Genomic DNA, 18,314 nt, shown 5'->3' on the forward strand with positions numbered 1-18,314 from the left:
CGAAATGCTGACTTTTACGCCAATAATTGATATATATATATATATATATATATATATATATATATATATATATATATATATATATATATATATATATATATATATATATATATATATATATCTTATGTCGTTGCAAGAAGGTTATAAGTTTTGTAATTATGGTGACTTGAGTAAGACCGGTATCACTCAGATTACAATTCTATCTTGACAAGTAAGTTTGTATTTAGCCTATAAAATACTTGTTTAGCCTTGAGAATTGAAAGGTCGGTTTATCCCATTCATACAATAGAAGTTGCTAAATGTGGCTTCATGTTATTACCTTGTCCAAAATTAAGGTCACTTTATTGTTATTGTGATATTGTTAAAGTACAAACGAATCCTATATTCTGACTAATACTTAAACTTTGTGCATCTTAATTTAATTGTTCAAAATCTGTTAATGTTGAATTTTTTGGGGTTATTTTCGACCTTTAATTGCATATTTCTTAACATGGAATTTTTTTTTTAAGTAAAAAATATATCTGGTTGACTTTATAGAAATAGACTATGCTTGCAGGTTATCTATCACACTGTCTTGTTTTTTATTTGTACCAAATCTGACAGATTATTATTTAGTTGCAAAATATTTTTAATGAGAGCTGAATTTTTTTCTATCTTTAAATGTGCATTGAAGGTTAAAATAATCATTATGTGACAAAGAATGAAGAAAAACATCTTGGTTCCCCCCAAAAAAGCATCATCAACCAGGATATGAAATTCCAAATATTAATTTACTATACTAATATCAGTTCATATAGAATAAACTTTTAAAGATTATATTGATTACTATAAACTTGAAATATCAAGCCAATGTTTTGCATGTTTACAATGTAGGTCATGACCCAACAGAAAATCAATAAATATGACAGTACAATGTACTCTTAGCACAAACACATAAGGTCACTGAGAAATAGACATCTAGGGCAAGAAACAGTCAGTTATACCAAACCAGTTTGACTAAATGTCTAATATAGTCTTGGAAAAACAATGGTGTGTCCTATATTTTTACAATGTAAATGACATGAGGACCTGCATGGGGTTTTTTTAATATCCATATTCCTTAAATTTTTAAGGCATTTTTCTTTTAATAGCCTTAAAAATAACTCTCATCTCTAAAATTCTCATGAAAATGATTTTACTATTTAGTCATTCTGTTACAAGATTATTTATCAATTCTGTACATTGACCGTTATATTATCAGTATTGCATTACAGTTACCTTTCAGTTATTTTGCACAGTTATTCTTTATACTTTTGCACCGCATTTTTTTTTCTATTCTTTATTTTCATTTTTCTCTATCCTCTATTTGTTTTTGCTATTACATGTATTCTCTATTCTGTAAACCCCATTCTGACCCTTATAGGTAAACTTCTATTGTATGAATGGGATAAACTGAATTTTCAAGGTTCGAGGCTAAATAAGTAATTTATAGGCTAAATACAAACTTACCTGTCAAGGTAGAATTGTAATCTGAGTGATACCGGTGTTTCTCAAGTCACCATAATAATTAGGAGTTTTGATTTCAAACAAGATTTAAAAATGAGAAATTATATGTGCAAAAAATTGTGGCAACCACAATATATGATCACAACAAGAAAATATAGGAGAAATATTTATATGATAAATAAAAAAACAGTCACCTTTGATTAGTAATTAATATCTAGTATTTATCACTGACTCATACGAGCTCATTTATAAATGATTATTATGATGTTTTAAACTAATTAATATTTTTGTAGAATTAACTTGAGTTTGTATTTTTAATAATAAATGGTTCTTATTGTCGTTTTATCATCATTCTCGAAGACTTCAGTGAATAATATTCCCCTTTCCATGTCCTCCAAAGTATTCCATGGGCCTGAGTAGAGTGAATGCCTCCTAAATATTTACCATTTAAATTAGAATTATGGCATCTATTGAACCACCATGCACCAGTAAACAATACAGCGCAATTGCCGCTAGAAGCATAGTCGTTTTTCTTGTCCTTGGTAGTAAACATCATGCCGTTGTGCAGCCCGTGATTAGGTCTCCCCATGCTATCTCCTATTCAGGAAAAACAAACAGGATCAATATCACATTTAAATACACAATATAATTCAAATAGTTTATCAAGGCAGGTGATCCTATATACTGACTGAGCAAAAAGAAATGTCTTCAAAGGGTACTTTTTTACCCATGAACTCGGATATCAAAGTATAATAGATTTAATATTAAGTAATTGAGACCTATGGTGTAGAGATGTGATGTCCTTTTTCAGCTAACACAGAAGAACAGATTATAATTCAATGTCAGCTTCTACATTGTAACGTTTGCTTGATATCGCTTCTTCTCAGATACTTCTATATACTAAACAATTCTAAGGATATGTTAGAAAAAAATAAAGTAACAAAAATACCGAATTCCGAGGAAAGTTCTAAACGCAATCCTACAACTAATAATTAATAGTAAATACACAACTATTATCAATATTTATAAATGTGAACATTTAGTTAATTACAACAATATACATGTAATACAAATAAAAAATTATAGGAAGACAAATGAAAATTTCAATTCATTTTTAAGAAGGGAAATATAACTCACAAACAAACTTTCCTTAGCCTTTTTGATATTTGATTTCCATGATTAGTTATAGAAATGTGGAAAGTAACATAATTTCTATTAATTTCGTTAGAAATTGGACACATTGTATTTTATTATCTCTACCAAGAAATTCAGCTTTTGGTTTTATACATCTGTTTGTTAAGTAATATTATCTGTCCCTTTATCAGCATGAGACGTCAGATTTACAGGTGTAGTTTATCATTTTATAATTGAGAGATATGAATATTTCTCACTGAAGGGCTTAAATGCAAGACTGAACCAGAAAGGACCTAAACAAATGGCAAAATCAGCTATAGTAGGTAACAATGATCATCAGTCAACATTGTGTTTGAGAGAAGATATGAAATTTTCTCTCTGAAAGGCTTAAATGCAAAACTAAAACGGTAAGTACCTTAGCAAATGCAAAATCGGGTATAGTAGGTAAAAATGTCAAAATTAGGGATACATCAGTCAACATTGTGGTATAATCTAATATTTACAATAAAAGTTTTAGTCTTCCTGCAATAAGGTAAAAATAATTCACTTTTCTTCTCTTACATTTCCATTCCTTATAATAAACCACCAAAAGACACATTGAAGAATTGTTTTAACTTAGTTTCATAACCTATAATTTCAAACATAAAAAATCATGTTTTTGGAAGAAACAAACAACGTTCTGCTATAAATGATGCTCTTTTATTGAATAATTCAAAATTGGTGACTATGTTGACTGCACCAATCCCAATAAACTTGCAATAAAACATGATCAAGTATTCGATAAATAAACTAGTAAAATCTGTCCCATATCTTCACTTGTATCTAGAAATAGAGATAGCTGACTATATGACATGGGCTTTGATCATTTTTGAAGACCGTACAGCGACCTATAATTGTTAATTTCTGTGTCATTTGGTCTCTTGTGGAGCGTTGTCTCATTGGTAATCAAACCACATCTTATTTTTATATTTTAATGACCCGTTGATATTTTAGGCCTCTCTTTACATGATTTTTTTTCTAAAAAATGAATAAAATTCCTGTCTCAAAATGTACATATCTTTATACATTTTGAATAAAAAAAAGTGTGTAGAATATTCGTGTTCTGCTATGTCACTATCGTAAAATGTTGAAACAAATCCGATCTATCTTGAATGTAAAATGAATATGATACTTTTCTGTTACAAACTTTTTTATTATTATAAATTTTATTAATATATTCAATTATACGATCATTGTTTATTGTTTGCTGAAAATATTATAATTATATTGAGAACGATATCATGTTTTGGAGATATATGTTGTTTGTTTTTTTGGGGGGGAGGGGGGCTTTGCACCAAACTTTAACGTTAAGCAAGATCCCTTTCTTGATGTCATTCGATAAGAATCAGATTTCATACTGGGGTACACATCACCATACCCGGCCAACTATTGCAACTTCAAATGTGCTCAATAAGGAATGACTGTAATATCTTTTCAGTCTATAAAGAAATCAGATAACAAATGTGGTGCACACTGACTAACTCGAGTAGCGTTGTTATTTAAATTGTGCACCTCATTTTTAGCTCACCTGGCCCGAAGGGCCAAGTGAGCTATTCCCATCACTTTGCGTCCGGCGTCCGTCGTCGTCGTCGTCGTCGTCCGTCGTCGTCCGTCGTCCGTCGTCGTCCGTCGTCGTTAACTTTTACAAAAATCTTCTCCTCTGAAACTACTGGGCCAAATCAAACCAAACTTGGCCACAATCATCATTGGGGTATCTAGTTTAAAAAATGTGTGGCGTGACCCGGTCAACCAACCAAGATGGCCGCCACGGCTAAAAATAGAACATAGGGGTAAAATGCAGTTTTTGGCTTATAACTCAAAAACCAAAGCATTTAGAGCAAATCTGACATGGGGGTAAAAATGTTTATCAGGTCAAGATCTATCTGCCCTGAAATTTTCAGATGAATCGGTCAATCGGTTGTTGGGTTGCTGCCCCTGAATTGGTAATTTTGAGGAAATTTTGCTGTTTTTGGTTATTATCTTGAATATTATTATAGATAGAGGTAAACTGTAAACAGCAATAATGTTCAGCAAAGTAAGATCTACAAATAAGTCAACATGACCAAAATGGTCAGTTGACCCGTTTAGGAGTTATTGCCCTTTATAATCAATTTTTAACCATTTTTCGTTAATTAAAGTAATCTTTTACAAAAATCTTCTCCTCTGAAACTACTGGGCCAAATTAATCCAAACTTGGCCACAATCATCTTTGGGGTATCTAGTTTAAAAAATGTGTGGCATGACCTGGTCAACCAACCAAGATGGCCGCCACGGCTAAAAATAGAACAAAGGGGTAAAATGCAGTTTTTGGCTTATAACTCAAAAACCAAAGCATTTTGAGGAAATCTGACTGGAATAAAAATGTTTATCAGGTCAAGATCTATCTGCCCTGAAATTTTCAGATGAATCGGTCAATCGGTTGTTGGGTTGCTGCCCCTGAATTGGTAATTTTGAGGAAATTTTGCTGTTTTGGGTTATTATCTTGAATATTATTATAGCTAGAGATAAACTGTAAACAGCAATAATGTTCAGCAAAGTAAGATCTACAAATAAGTCAACATGACCAAAATGGTCAGTTGACCCGTTTAGGAGTTATTGCCCTTTATAGTCAATTTTTAACCATTTTTCGTAAATTAAAGTAATCTTTTACAAAAATCTTCTCCTCTGAAACTATTGGGCCAAATTGATCCAAACTTGGCCACAATCATCTTTGGGGTATCTAGTTTAAAAAATGTGTGGCATGACCTGGTCAACCAACCAAGATGGCCGCCACCGCTAAAAATAGAACATAGGGGTAAAATGCAGTTTTTGGCTTATAACTCAAAAACCAAAGCATTTTGAGGAAATCTGACATGGAATAAAAATGTTTATCAGGTCAAGATCTATCTGCCCTGAAATTTTCAGATGAATCGGTCAATCGGTTGTTGGGTTGCTGCCCCTGAGTTGGTAATTTTGAGGAAATTTTGCTGTTTTTGGTTATTATCTTGAATATTATTATAGATAGAGATAAATTGTAAACAGCAATAATGTTCAGCAAAGTAAGATCTACAAATAAGTCAACATGACCAAAATGGTCAGTTGACCCCTTAAGGAGTTATTGCCCTTTATAGTCAATTTTTAACAATTTTCATTAATTTGGTAAATTTATGTAAATTTTTACCAAATATAGTTCTCTGTTACTAATGGGCAAAGTTCATTATAGATATAATTGTAAGAAGCAAAATCGTTCAGTAAAGTAAGAACTTCAAACACATCACCATCACCAAAATACAATTTTGTCATGAATCCATTTGTGTCCTTTGTTTAATATGCACATAGACCAAGGTGAGCGACACAGGCTCTTTAGAGCCTCTAGTTGTATATTATTCCTTATATAATTTAATTCTAAAAAGGAGTAAAAGAGGGACGAAAGATACCAGAGGGACAGTCAAACTCATAAATCGAAAATAAACTGACAACGCCATGGCTAAAAATAAAAGTACAAACAGACAAACAATAGTACACATGACGCAACATAAAAAACTTAAAAATAAGCATCACGAACCCCACCAAAAACTAGTTGCTCCGGAAGGGTAAGCAGATCCTGCAGATCCTGGAGTATACTATGATAACGTTGATGACTTCGCGGTCTTATGCCACGTTACACATCATATAGAGAAAAGTATGTAGTTGGTTTTATACAACTGTAGACTGACAAATTTTGTCATCTTTGTCTTCAAGTACAAAATTTGTCATCACCCTCTTTTATACTTTGTTTTCAAATATGATGTTTTAATTAATTTTGAGTAAAAGCGTTTTAACGTATGAAAAATGTGTCACTGTAAAGGAAATTTATACCCAATTAAACGGTTTTTATATTCATTTTCCAAATTTACCTTTATTGCATATGAATATATATACAAAACGTTGCAAATATTTGTAAATAGTGTCAAATACACACTTTGTTTAAATCTAACTAGATGAAGCTTTTAATTTTAATTTAATTCTAATGATTAGGGAAAAAGTAAAATCACAAAAATACTGAGCTCAGAGGAAAATCAAATCGGAAAGTCCCTAATCACATGACAAACACATCAAAAACGAATGGACAACAACTGTCATATTCCTGACTTGGTACAGGCATTTTAAAATGTAGCAGATGGTGGATTAAACTTGGTTTTATAGCGCTAAACCTCTCACTTGTGTAATTGTATAATTCCGTACTTGTTAAAACTGCTTTGAAATATTTTACACACTTTTCTTTATTCAAAATAATCATATGAAATTCTGAAATTATACCTGCCGTTCCGCAATATCCATTTATCTTTAAAATATAGTTTGTTCTTGCGTTCCCGATACTAAATTCGCTATACTCTGCATATCTCCAATTCCCGTCAAAATCTTCAAGGTGGATGAAAAGCTTGTAGTGTCCAGAAGATGCAAGTATATTAATGTATTTATTTCCTGTGAAAATTGAAATAAAACTTGAATAGTTATCAAAGGTACCAGGATTATAATTTAGTACGCCAGATGCGCGTTTCGTCTACATAAGACTCATCAGTGACGCTCATATAAAAAAATATAAAGCCAAATAAGTACAAAGTTGAAGAGCAAAAAGTTGTGTGGACACATTGTGTATTATACTGAACAATCTACCATCTTAAGTTTAATATTCCTTATATATTTTAGTTAGAAACAATTCATTTCTCTCTTATCTATACTAAAAAGATATCTAACTGACTATGCGGTATGGTATTTGCTCATTGTTGAAGGCCGTACGGTGAACTAAAGTTGTAAATGTCTGTGTCATTTGGACTCTTGTGGAGAGTTTCCAAGTGGCAATCATATCTCATCTTCATAGTTTTGTACAATATAACAGAATACGTCGTTACCGCACAATTTATCTTCGAAACAATTAGAGTGAAGTTTAGTTAAGTTGTTGCTACAATAAATGGATATTTCCATATAATGAGATAAAGTTATTAATAGAAAACTTTTCATAACATTTTTAAAACAGGATATGTTTTTTTTTCACTCATATGAAAAATAAAAAATAAAAAATGAAGATATGAAATTTAATTCGGTCATCTTAAATCTTACATGCATTATTATAATTATATACCGTGAAACAAATCATTTTCTTCAAAAAGTATTTATAAACTTTAAACTAGGCAATGAGAATATTACAAATGATAATCTTTACAACAGATGCAATGTTTCTGCTGACATTACTATACCAAACAATTACTTTCCAAACTTTCTTCCTACACGTAAAATAATTGTATACTCGAAAAGTATCACAATAAACCTTTTTTTTAAAGGTACCTTAACAAGCCGTATTGAATGAAAACAAATATAATCTAATTGGTTCTGTAGATAAAATTACCCAACCAAAACTCAGATTTCAAATTTCCAAAACCAATCTCATAATCCAACCATCCTTTGTAAAAATTGACAGTTCCATTCACTCTGCTTTGAAAAACCTTTAAAATATCATATATTACTATAACAATGAAATTAAATAAATCCCTTTTTTCGGCGCTTCAAAGTCTAAAATTATTAAGTGTTTCATTTTTTTTTTTTTTTTTTTTTTGCCTTTTGATTCGATGAATGTGTCGTGAGAATTGGTAAAGTGAACATCAACTGTTAAAAATTAAACACTTGTTTGATACAGTGTAATGTTTGATTTTTTCAGGTTGTATAGACTCCTTTCTCGTTTTGCAATTACCTTGTTGTTTCTTTTTTTTATGTTTTTAGAACATGTACGCTACCCATAACACACAGAAGAATATCTCAAAAACGTTTTATGGGAAAATATGAATGCCTACTAAAATTCAATCGATTAGATAAATCGAACTATTACAGAAAAGTGCCCACCATGCATTTGCAGTGCTCTGTTATTAAAGTATTAAAGAAAATTATCTATACATGTTACTGGTATATACAAATATTAATATAAATTAATATATATCAACTAACCAGAGTATATTGATTTGTATCACTACAATGTAATAGTTATTACGATGAGGTTGAATTGCCTGTTTTTAATTCACCATTTACGCTTGAACTTGTCTCAGAATATATCTCAATACATTAACCTCACTTTCAGGTAATATATGGTTATTTTTTAAGACAAGCGCTTGTGACCATCCATAAGAACTTGCGGTCATCCGGTGTTCAGTACTCTATTACTATTTTTCCATCCTCAATTTTATTCAATTTTCAGAGGCCTTGCAAATAAACTTCTTCCTTTTGGCCCGAGAACAGTTATTCAGTTATTTCGTAGTGCATTTCTTTGAAATAATAAATTTAAATTAAAAAAGTCGCACATGCTCTATCTCAAAAAGATTATTACTGTGTAGTGTACTACTAGTGGAACAAATAATATCAAAATTATAGAAATTTCTACAAGCTCTTACTCAAAATATTGACAATTCTGTGTTATTGGGTTGTAAAATTTAGTTTGACAGCTTCAGACGTAATAAAATTTTACCTTTTTTGACTGGACCAAATCACTTCTTAACATAAAGATTTAGCACCAAAATGACGTTTTTTGAGGACTCGAAAGCAGTTATTTATGTGGGGAAATATTAAAGATTTATAGATATAAGAAGATGGTGTATGAGTTCGAATGAGACAACTTTCCATCAAAGTAATAATTTGTTTTAAATAACCATTATCGATCAAAGCATGGCCTTAAACACGGAGCCTTGGCTCATAGCGAACACCACGCTATATAGGACCCAACAAATTACTAGTGTTAAACAGGAAAATCAATGGTCTAATTTGTATAAAAAACGAGATTCAAAAGTATAGGTCAGATTTTGTCGTATCAATCTGAACGAGGACAGTATGATTCAATTTTGGCACAAGTTAGTTTCATTGTCACCAATAGAAAAGTCTTCCATGTGTGCGTTGGAAGAATATAGGATATATATTATTTCAATGCGTTCATTATGAAATTTGCTAGATGGAATATATGTGAACAATAATTTTGATACTTAGCTACTTAATTACGACATTGTTGATAAACTCTTATTTGATTAGTTTTGCTTCCAAAACCATTTAAAAAATTTGAAAGATGTTACCAAAAACAATTTGAATTTAAGCAATGGTCTTTAAACTGCTTATTTACATACAATACTACTAAGAAGTAAAATCACAAAAATAATGAACTCCGAGGAAAATTCAAAACAGAAAGTCCCTTATCAAATGGCAAAATCAAATGATAAAACACACCAAACGAATGGACAACAACTGTCATATTTCTGACTTCGAACTGGCATTCTCAAATTTTGAAAATGGTGGATTGAACCTGGTTTTATATCGCTAATTCTCTCACGTGTATGACAGTCTCATCAAATTATGTTATATTTACAACGATGCGTGAACAAAACAGACATAATAGGTAAAATTGTCAAAATATGGGTACAGCAGTCTAATATTAATACGAATAAGTACCAATATTGATATAACAAAAACACTGTTATGATATTTTAAAAGTATCGCACTGATTAGTATTAGAATTAATAGCATTTGTTTATTTATGTATATATGAAAAACACCGCACTTCAAACTTTACACGGACATAAACTTTTGCTTTTAACTAACTTCTGAATGTATATTTAGACTCAATTGTTGTTTATATTTAAACAATCAGTTTAAAATTAGTATTTCCTTAATTTTTCGTTACCGAAAACAAAATTTTCCGCATGGAATGTCTGCATATTTACAATTGATATAAGACAATATGGCTATGTGATATAAGAAACGTTTTTACGCTTCCTCCATAGACTGATACAGTTCAGACGAATTGCCGATAAAGAAATAATTATGATCATATTCTATACGAATATAATGATATTAGGATATAATACCAATAGATGATTAAAAATCTACGTCTTCACTATACTTACAGTCCAACCAAATCCTGTTGTATCCATGTCACAGTAAACATCAAAGTTTTCATCTGCTGGGTATATTGTATATACCCCGGATTTACTTCCTTTAGGAAGATCATTGCAGTCACGAGGCCGAAGTTCTGGAAAACATTTTAAAAAGTAAATATATTTTTTAAGACTCTTTGTGTCAGCAATATTTAACATGGTCCAATGAATCAGAGGATCTAGATATGTTCTAAAAGAGGGACGAAAGATACCAGAGGGACAGTCAAACTCATAAATCGAAAAAAAAACTGACAACATCTGGCTAAAAATGAAAGAAGACAAACAGATAAACAATAGAACACATGACACAAAATAGAAAACTAAAGAATAAGCAACACGAACCCAACCAAAAACTAGGAGTGATCTCATGGGCTCCGGAGAGGTAAGCATATCCTGCTCCACATGTAGCACCCTTCTAACTTATGATATTTTATAAACGCGTCATGTTCATCTTTTTTCTTTAAAAGTGATCGCGTTGGTTTGTGTTGTTGATGTGACGTAACCGATGAAGACGACAATTTAACCATTTCAAGTGAAGCATTTGATAAAAAAATTAGTAAGTTTATATATTTTTGAATCAGTGATTTAGAATAATTTATTTACTATTTTTTGAACTAATAAAAAAATTGGGAGATGAGGTATGATTGCCAATGAGACAAATATTCACCAAATAATGTGGATGTAAGCAATACTGGTAAAGTCTGTTATAAAAAGCCTTGACATGAAAAATATGAAACAAATCAACTGACGGCATAATTTATAACAAAAATAAACGAAAAACAAATGAATTAATATGAAAGATATTGGTCATTTTACTTTTATATACAGAACTTATCTTCGCTTATTGGAAGTGGGGAGGAGGGTAGGGGAAGGGAAACAATCTGTGAGGAAACATACGTGTTTTTCTTTTCAAGAAGCCATCTTAAAGACAGGTAAATGTTTTAAGTTCCCTACTGGTGACTAACAGATTTCAATCCCCTCTCATTTTCTCAATTCTTTTGTTCGTTATAAGAAAGGGGTTTGTTGCTTGTGACGTCTGGGAACTTTATTTCGATATATCGATAATGTTCGCATTCATATTTACCACACATTCATTCAATTTTAACCTTTTATGCGACTTTCAAGTGATATGTTTAGCTAGCTATGAAACGTTCAATCCACCATTTTTTTCCTGATACACCAAAACGTCGTGATTGGTTAAACAAGCCATAATCAATAGAAAATTCAACCAATGGTGTGAGGTTATTTTCATTTTGGGGAACGAACAATTAAATTCCCCATGATGCTTTAGATTCTGAAACGGTGAATTGGGAATTAATGCCATGATAATTTGTTAAGTTATCAAATCAATATGATTTGAGTATAATTTGCATTAAATTATACATGGTTGTGAAATACAGACTGATTGGCAGACAAATTTGAAATAGCGGCCACATAGGATGTTGCAGAGTGAGTTAATAACTTAAATTGACTACCAAATACATACAGGTATCTACAATTGAGTAAAGTTTCGTGCCTGAATTATCAAACCAACAATTCTTCAAAAAATATGCACGAATCAGGTGCACTTTTTATGTTTAACTTACGTGTGCTGCTATCTGATAACTTCAAAGGTAATGGAGCACAATAGTATCCTGGTCCCTTTGGCATACAGACCTCATTGAGTTTACAATTATTACCATTGCAATTGCCAGCTAAATTCTGAAATTTGAAGGGACGAAAATTACATGAACATGAAAACTCTATGTTTTATATGTGTAAATTTCTGCTAGAAGAACGATAGACATTGTTTGAACTGGGGTACTAAAATGGCATTCTTAAAGTGTTATGAATGTTCTTAAGATATATCGTTGAAATATGACTGCATTAATTTGAAAATATATTTCAATTTGACCATTTCTTTCTCTAAAAAATAAATAATGCTTATAGTTTCAAGATACGCCGTAAATTGTGTATACTTTTACAAATGTTTTAATCAGAGTTATTTCTATTGTTCTCTGTTTGACTGAATTACTTGCTAAATGAAGTAAAACTGCAGAATATACCCCATCAAATCTGTTTGCCCCAAATGTCCCGAGATATAAAACATGTGATATGAAAGACACACCTCACCACATAAATTATCTATTTATAAAATACATATATTCAGGTTAGAAAATATTTTCGACGGCAATTGCGTTTTGCATTCATTTTAAGAATAAGATTTTGAATTGTGTAATTTGTTTTAACGTGAGCTATCTTGCATGTCGAAATGTACTATTGTATTGTTTATTTGTGTGTTTTTCTGTTCTGTTTTTTTTTTGCATTTATTTTTATTGTATTTCTGTTATGTAATGGTGTCCTTTTATTGTTATATTTCATATTGCCTTAAAAATGCGGGGTTTGGTTAGCCACAAAACCAGGTTTAACCCAACATTTTTTTCTTAAAATTCCCAGTGCCAAGTCAGAAAAATGGCAGTTGTTATCTTATAGTTCGTTTCAGGGTGTTGAATTATCGTTTGTTTTTTGTTCACTTCAGTGTTTCTGTTGTTTCGTTGTTTTCCTCTTATAGTTGATGTGTTTCCCTCGGTTATAGTGTGTAACCCAGATTTGTTTTTGTCTCAATCGATTAATGACTGTCGAACAGCAGTATACTACTTTTGCCTGTATTTTAAAGAGAGGCGAAACATACCAACAGGTCATTGAATCTCATAGGTGGAAAATAAAATGACAATTAAAAACATAAAAAAAGAAAAATACAACAGACAAACAGTAGTATACAAAGCACAATATGAAGCACACAAGAGTGAGCAACACGAATTCCACCAAAAAACTGTGGTGATCTTAGGTGCTCTGGAAGGGTAACCAGATACTGCTCCAGATGTGGAATATAGTATCAACTTGGAGACAGCCGCTACAGGAATGTTGCTACTTAGAAATGGAATGTTCAAATCTTGGATGCTATAATCATCCCTTCAGTCGTTAAGTAATTTCAACCAACCCTCATTGTTTTTTTGTATATGTAAGTCAAGATATGAAGCAAAATTTGGCGCAAACAAACTAGTTCAAACCGCTGCATTTGTTTGCACCTGTCCTAATTCAGTCGTTTGATAGAGTGGTTCATAATTGTTTCTCGTTTCTCGTTTTTTATATAGATAAGACTGTGGGTTTTTCCTGTTTGAATTGTTTAAAACTAGTTATTGTGGGGCTCTTAATAGCTTGCTGTTCTGTGTGAGCTAAGGCTCTGTGCCAAAGCCCGTACTTTGACCTGTAATTGTCTACTTTTTACACATTTTGACTTGGATGGAGAGTTGTTTCATATGCACTCATACCCAAACTTCTTATTTTTATTAACTGTATCCTTTATCTTAAGTTCAATGGGATAGACCCTTTCAACATAGCCACCAGGTTTTGAATTATTTATTGAGAGAACATCACCAAGTGGAAAGACAAGTTACAGGGCACAGCTAACTTCTTCATATATACTTCGTATGCAGGCGCTGCTGGTATGTTGCTACATAGAAATGGAACATTCACGATCGGGAAGCTGGTTATTGTTTTGCAAAATCTCTCTTGTCATAATGTTTTGTTTTTAAATGACTCTCATTGTCAATTGCCACATATAAGTAAAATTATGAGGCAGATATAACTGTACATGTTTTATCTCAAGTTCAATGGGAGAGATGCGATCAACATAGTCACCAAATTTGAATTATTTAGTGTGATAACATCATCGTTTTAGCAGTAAGTAAAGATAAATAATACTGTTAACTTCTGGTCGTTCTCTGTAAGAAGTTACTGTATGAATTCAGCCTCATAGCAATAAAGGAACAAGTCGGCAAGACTGTTTGAATCAGAGTGATTTTTTACAAAGTAGGGTTTATCCCTCCATAAGACAAGATAGATGTCTTCACATGGCCTATTCTTTTTAATGAAACACAACAGGACAGACTCTTTCCATTTGTCTTTTAGTATGGAATGTGGAATACCTTTGTAAAGTGTAGAAAAGTCAAATAACTGGTTAATACTATTGTAAGATGAAAAAGTTTTAGATTGTATATACCCTAAAAGATCTTAGGATTGTTTTCAGTATCCACATCTGATCAAGCCACCTATAGAACGTGACGTTTCAAAATAACTTTAGATATCGGCTTTATTGCTGATAAAATATGTTAATAATCAAGAAAGACGTTTTGTCGAGCACTTGGAAGACCAGGCAATAAACTGTTGTATGGGAAGACGCTAAGGTTCAGGTATCTTATAAAGTAATGAAATATTCAATTCGTCAACTTTGATTGAAATTCTAAAGGAACGTATATAGTACCAAAAAAAAACTATTTAATTTGTAAGCTAGGGTATTATAATTTAATTTTGGATGTAACGCGTCTTCTGATTGGCTGATAGTGTTTTGTCTATCAGCTCGTAGACATACTTTTGTCATGTGACATCAACATTTTTTCATGATTTACTCCGTCTTAAAATAGAATTATGAATTAAATTATAAGGAATGACTGTAATATGACAAAAATGTGGTGCACACTTCAAAATAGCCCGCAGGTTATATTTTGAAAACATAACCATCAGTTTTGATGATTGATTCATGAAATAATTATATAATAGTTCTTGAAAATATGGTCATTATCGTGATATATGGACTGCCCATAGGACAGTGGTATTGACTAAGATAGTAATAATGACTGAGCTGAAGGCGAGGTCCTTATCGCTGTCGCAGTCAATACCACTGTCCTACGGGCAGTCCATGTATCATGATAATGACCAGTTTTTCAAGAACTATTATATTTAATTGAGAAACCATGTTTTGGAAAATTCTCATAAATTCAAAATGCCTACAGCGAACTCGAGTAGTTGTACGATTTATATGGCAAAGAGTGAAGACCAGTCGTAGTAATACTGCCATTCATTTTAGTGCCATTTTCAGTATATAAATACTTAATCAAGTTATCTTTCATTTTATAATTAGCGAAAACATATAATAAACAATTCAACAACTTAAATATAATATTAAAAACAGGAACATGTTTTATGAAAGGTACATCTCTCTAAACAGAGAAACCACGCCTCACCGGTCATTAACAGAGAAATCACGCCCCAGCGGTCATTATCAGACGAAAACCACGCCCCAACGGTCAATATCAGACGGAAACCACGCCCCACCGGTCATTATCATGTAAAAGTTCGTTAACGACCGGTTTTCTGGACCGTTTTTTTCTGTTAATGACCGATGGAATTTATTACTGACGAATAATGAATCTCATGTGACCCCTTTTAATCCAATAAGAGAATCTTATTCTCAACCGATATGAAATAACACTAAGTAATGATAACATATAATTTGTAAATACCTAAAGACATTCTGCATTGTTTGTCATGAATCTACAACCCTTTTAAATGAAATTCAAACTATATTTTAGAATGCAATAATAATTTACTATCTCCACTTGTATTAGTTTTCTCATATCTAAACGAGAATGTAAAATGTGAATTTGATTATTTCGCGGATTTGTAAATATATTGCCGCAATTTTAATGCATACATTTTTATATATTCCTTCACTGTACATAGTTTTTATCCTGCAACTAAACATTGAGCCGACACATATAGTTAATAGTTATTTTCAATCCCAATCTTGAAATTTGTTTTTGAAAGAAATCGACATGACTTAGAAAAAAGTAAAATCACAAAAATACTGAACTTAGAGGAAAATCAATTCGGAAAGTTCATAATCACATGGCAAAATCAAATAACAAAACGCATCAAAAACGAATGGACAAGAACTGTCATATTCCTGACTTGGTACAGGCATTTTCAAATGTAGAAAATTGTGGATTAAACCTGGTTTTATAGCGCTAACCCTCTCACTTTGATGACAGTCTCATCAAATTCCGTTATATTTACATTGATGCGTTAACTAAACAGACACAATAAACAAAATAGTCAAAATATGGGTTACATCTGTTATCATCGTATAACAATTTTAAAAGCGGACCGCAATGATGATCCCAAATCAAACTGAGAAGTAAATAGTTATTTGAACATAATCGTACGCTTGCAACAGAAGAAGGGTAGTGTACGACTATAAACGTCTAGTATCATTCATCGCTTCGTGTTATCTGTACACCTGTATTCGTATAGTAGATAGGTCGATTGCAAGATAAAACTGTATTACTCCATATCATCTATTGTTAGAATGTACTGTCCGGAAACTCTATGAAAAGAAATTTTTTAAATCTATAAAAAGGAAACGGTATTATATAATAACATAAACGGTACCAATTTGTCTGTACCAGATGCGCATTTAGGATGTAATGTATTAACGAATGTTTTGCTACATTTTTTTTAACAGTATTAAACTATATTTACCTCGGGGAAATTCGAGGACATTACCAGGCTGTTTCCAACACTTTCAAGGACTTCACAATTACTGATCCCCGGCTCATCATCATTTATCTGACAAGTTTTATTCCATGCTATAAAGTTGATGGATTGGCATACTTTTACTCTTGAGCAGTACTGAGCACATATAGACCACATCGGCATTTCTATTTCTAACAGCACATGACCTGTATATATTTTGTCTTTTTCTTTTTTGATAACAACTATTTCACATAAAGCCGAAACAGAAAGGAAAACTAGTAAAAATGTCAAGCGGTACATATTTATCAATTGAACCATCACGAGAAGTTATGGTACTTTCTATTTTCGACAAGCATTGCATGTAATGCACTTACAAAATGTGGAATAACCTTTAAACAAGACATTTGAAATTTTAATATGCGCACATTATGAAGCTGATTGCACATTTCAAATTAAATGGTTTCGATTTCTGATTTTAACTAAAAATGTCCTCTGGGAATATTCAGAGTTTCTAATCAAACATATTCTACAATCTTCAAACATCCAGTAGACGGTTAAATTAAAATAGGTAGAAATCCATGTTAAATTGTTACACAGTTACATAGTTACAAAGTACCGAAGTGATTGATCGCAGTTTTGTTTTGAAAGTTTTACCTAATATTGTGCATTTTTGTTAATTAAAATAAGATGAAATACATGTGAGATTGTTACATAGTATCTGTTTGTAAAAGCCTTTGTCAAAATAAAAGAAATTGATCACAGTTTTGTATTGAAAGCTTGAGATAACATAGTGCATTTTTTTCAAATTTCGTATTTAATATGGCCTAGTTAATGTTTCTATTTGAGTACCACCGATGAGTTTTATATTGACGAAACACGCGCGTCAAGAAATCCGATTTATTAGTCTTGTATCTTGTTACATGTAAGTTATTTCTCGCTACATTGAAGACCTGTTGGTGACCTTCTGCTGTTGTTTTTTTCTATGGTCGGGTTGTTGTCTCTTTGGCACATTCCCCATTTCCATTCTCAATTTTATTTCAACGTTAGTAAAAGTTTAAAGAATAAGGTTCATACAAATGATCGTAAATAATAATAATGCGACTACAACATGTAAATATTTAGCCAGTATTCAAAAACTCACCTAAAGATTAATTAAAAAGTCCTTAGTTTTCAAAATGTAATGGCAAATGTTACCGTCTAACAAATAACATATTCAACACGTTCTGCATATGTACAGTATAGGTTTCAACGAAAGAAAAAAAGCATCAGTCTTTTTTTTTTATTTAAAAATATATATACTCAGCATGACATTGTAGACTTAGTTTGTTTTAAATAAATTTTTCACTTGTTTTTAAATTCAAAGTACATTGACCTATA

General features: G+C 31.6%; 1 protein-coding gene across 1 annotated transcript; it reads right to left on the reverse strand.

Annotated features, from left to right (window-relative positions):
• Window positions 1-1,733: 1,733 nt before the first annotated feature.
• On the reverse strand, window positions 1,734-17,361 carry LOC143075323 (microfibril-associated glycoprotein 4-like). Its single transcript, XM_076250710.1, has 6 exons — window positions 16,944-17,361; window positions 12,170-12,284; window positions 10,554-10,678; window positions 8,024-8,120; window positions 6,937-7,101; window positions 1,734-2,082 (listed from the first exon to the last, which is right to left on the reverse strand). The coding sequence occupies exons 1-6, from the start codon at window positions 17,253-17,255 to the stop codon at window positions 1,817-1,819; spliced, it is 1,080 nt and encodes a 359-aa protein (XP_076106825.1). The 5' UTR covers window positions 17,256-17,361; the 3' UTR covers window positions 1,734-1,816.
• Window positions 17,362-18,314: the final 953 nt, after the last annotated feature.

Source organism: Mytilus galloprovincialis, chromosome 5 (genome assembly GCF_965363235.1).
Source record: "Mytilus galloprovincialis chromosome 5, xbMytGall1.hap1.1, whole genome shotgun sequence".
NCBI lineage: Eukaryota > Metazoa > Mollusca > Bivalvia > Mytilida > Mytilidae > Mytilus > Mytilus galloprovincialis.

Excerpts from the sequence above, each read along its gene's own strand:
- LOC143075323 (XM_076250710.1), bottom strand. The coding sequence starts at position 17,255 with ATGGTTCAATTGATAAATATGTACCGCTTGACATTTTTACTAGTTTTC. Across the intron at positions 10,679-12,169 it reads GTTATCAGATAGCAGCACAC|AACTTCGGCCTCGTGACTGC; the intron begins GTAAGTTAAACA and ends AATGTTTTCCAG. Across the intron at positions 8,121-10,553 it reads CAACAGGATTTGGTTGGACT|GTTTTTCAAAGCAGAGTGAA; the intron begins GTAAGTATAGTG and ends GATATTTTAAAG.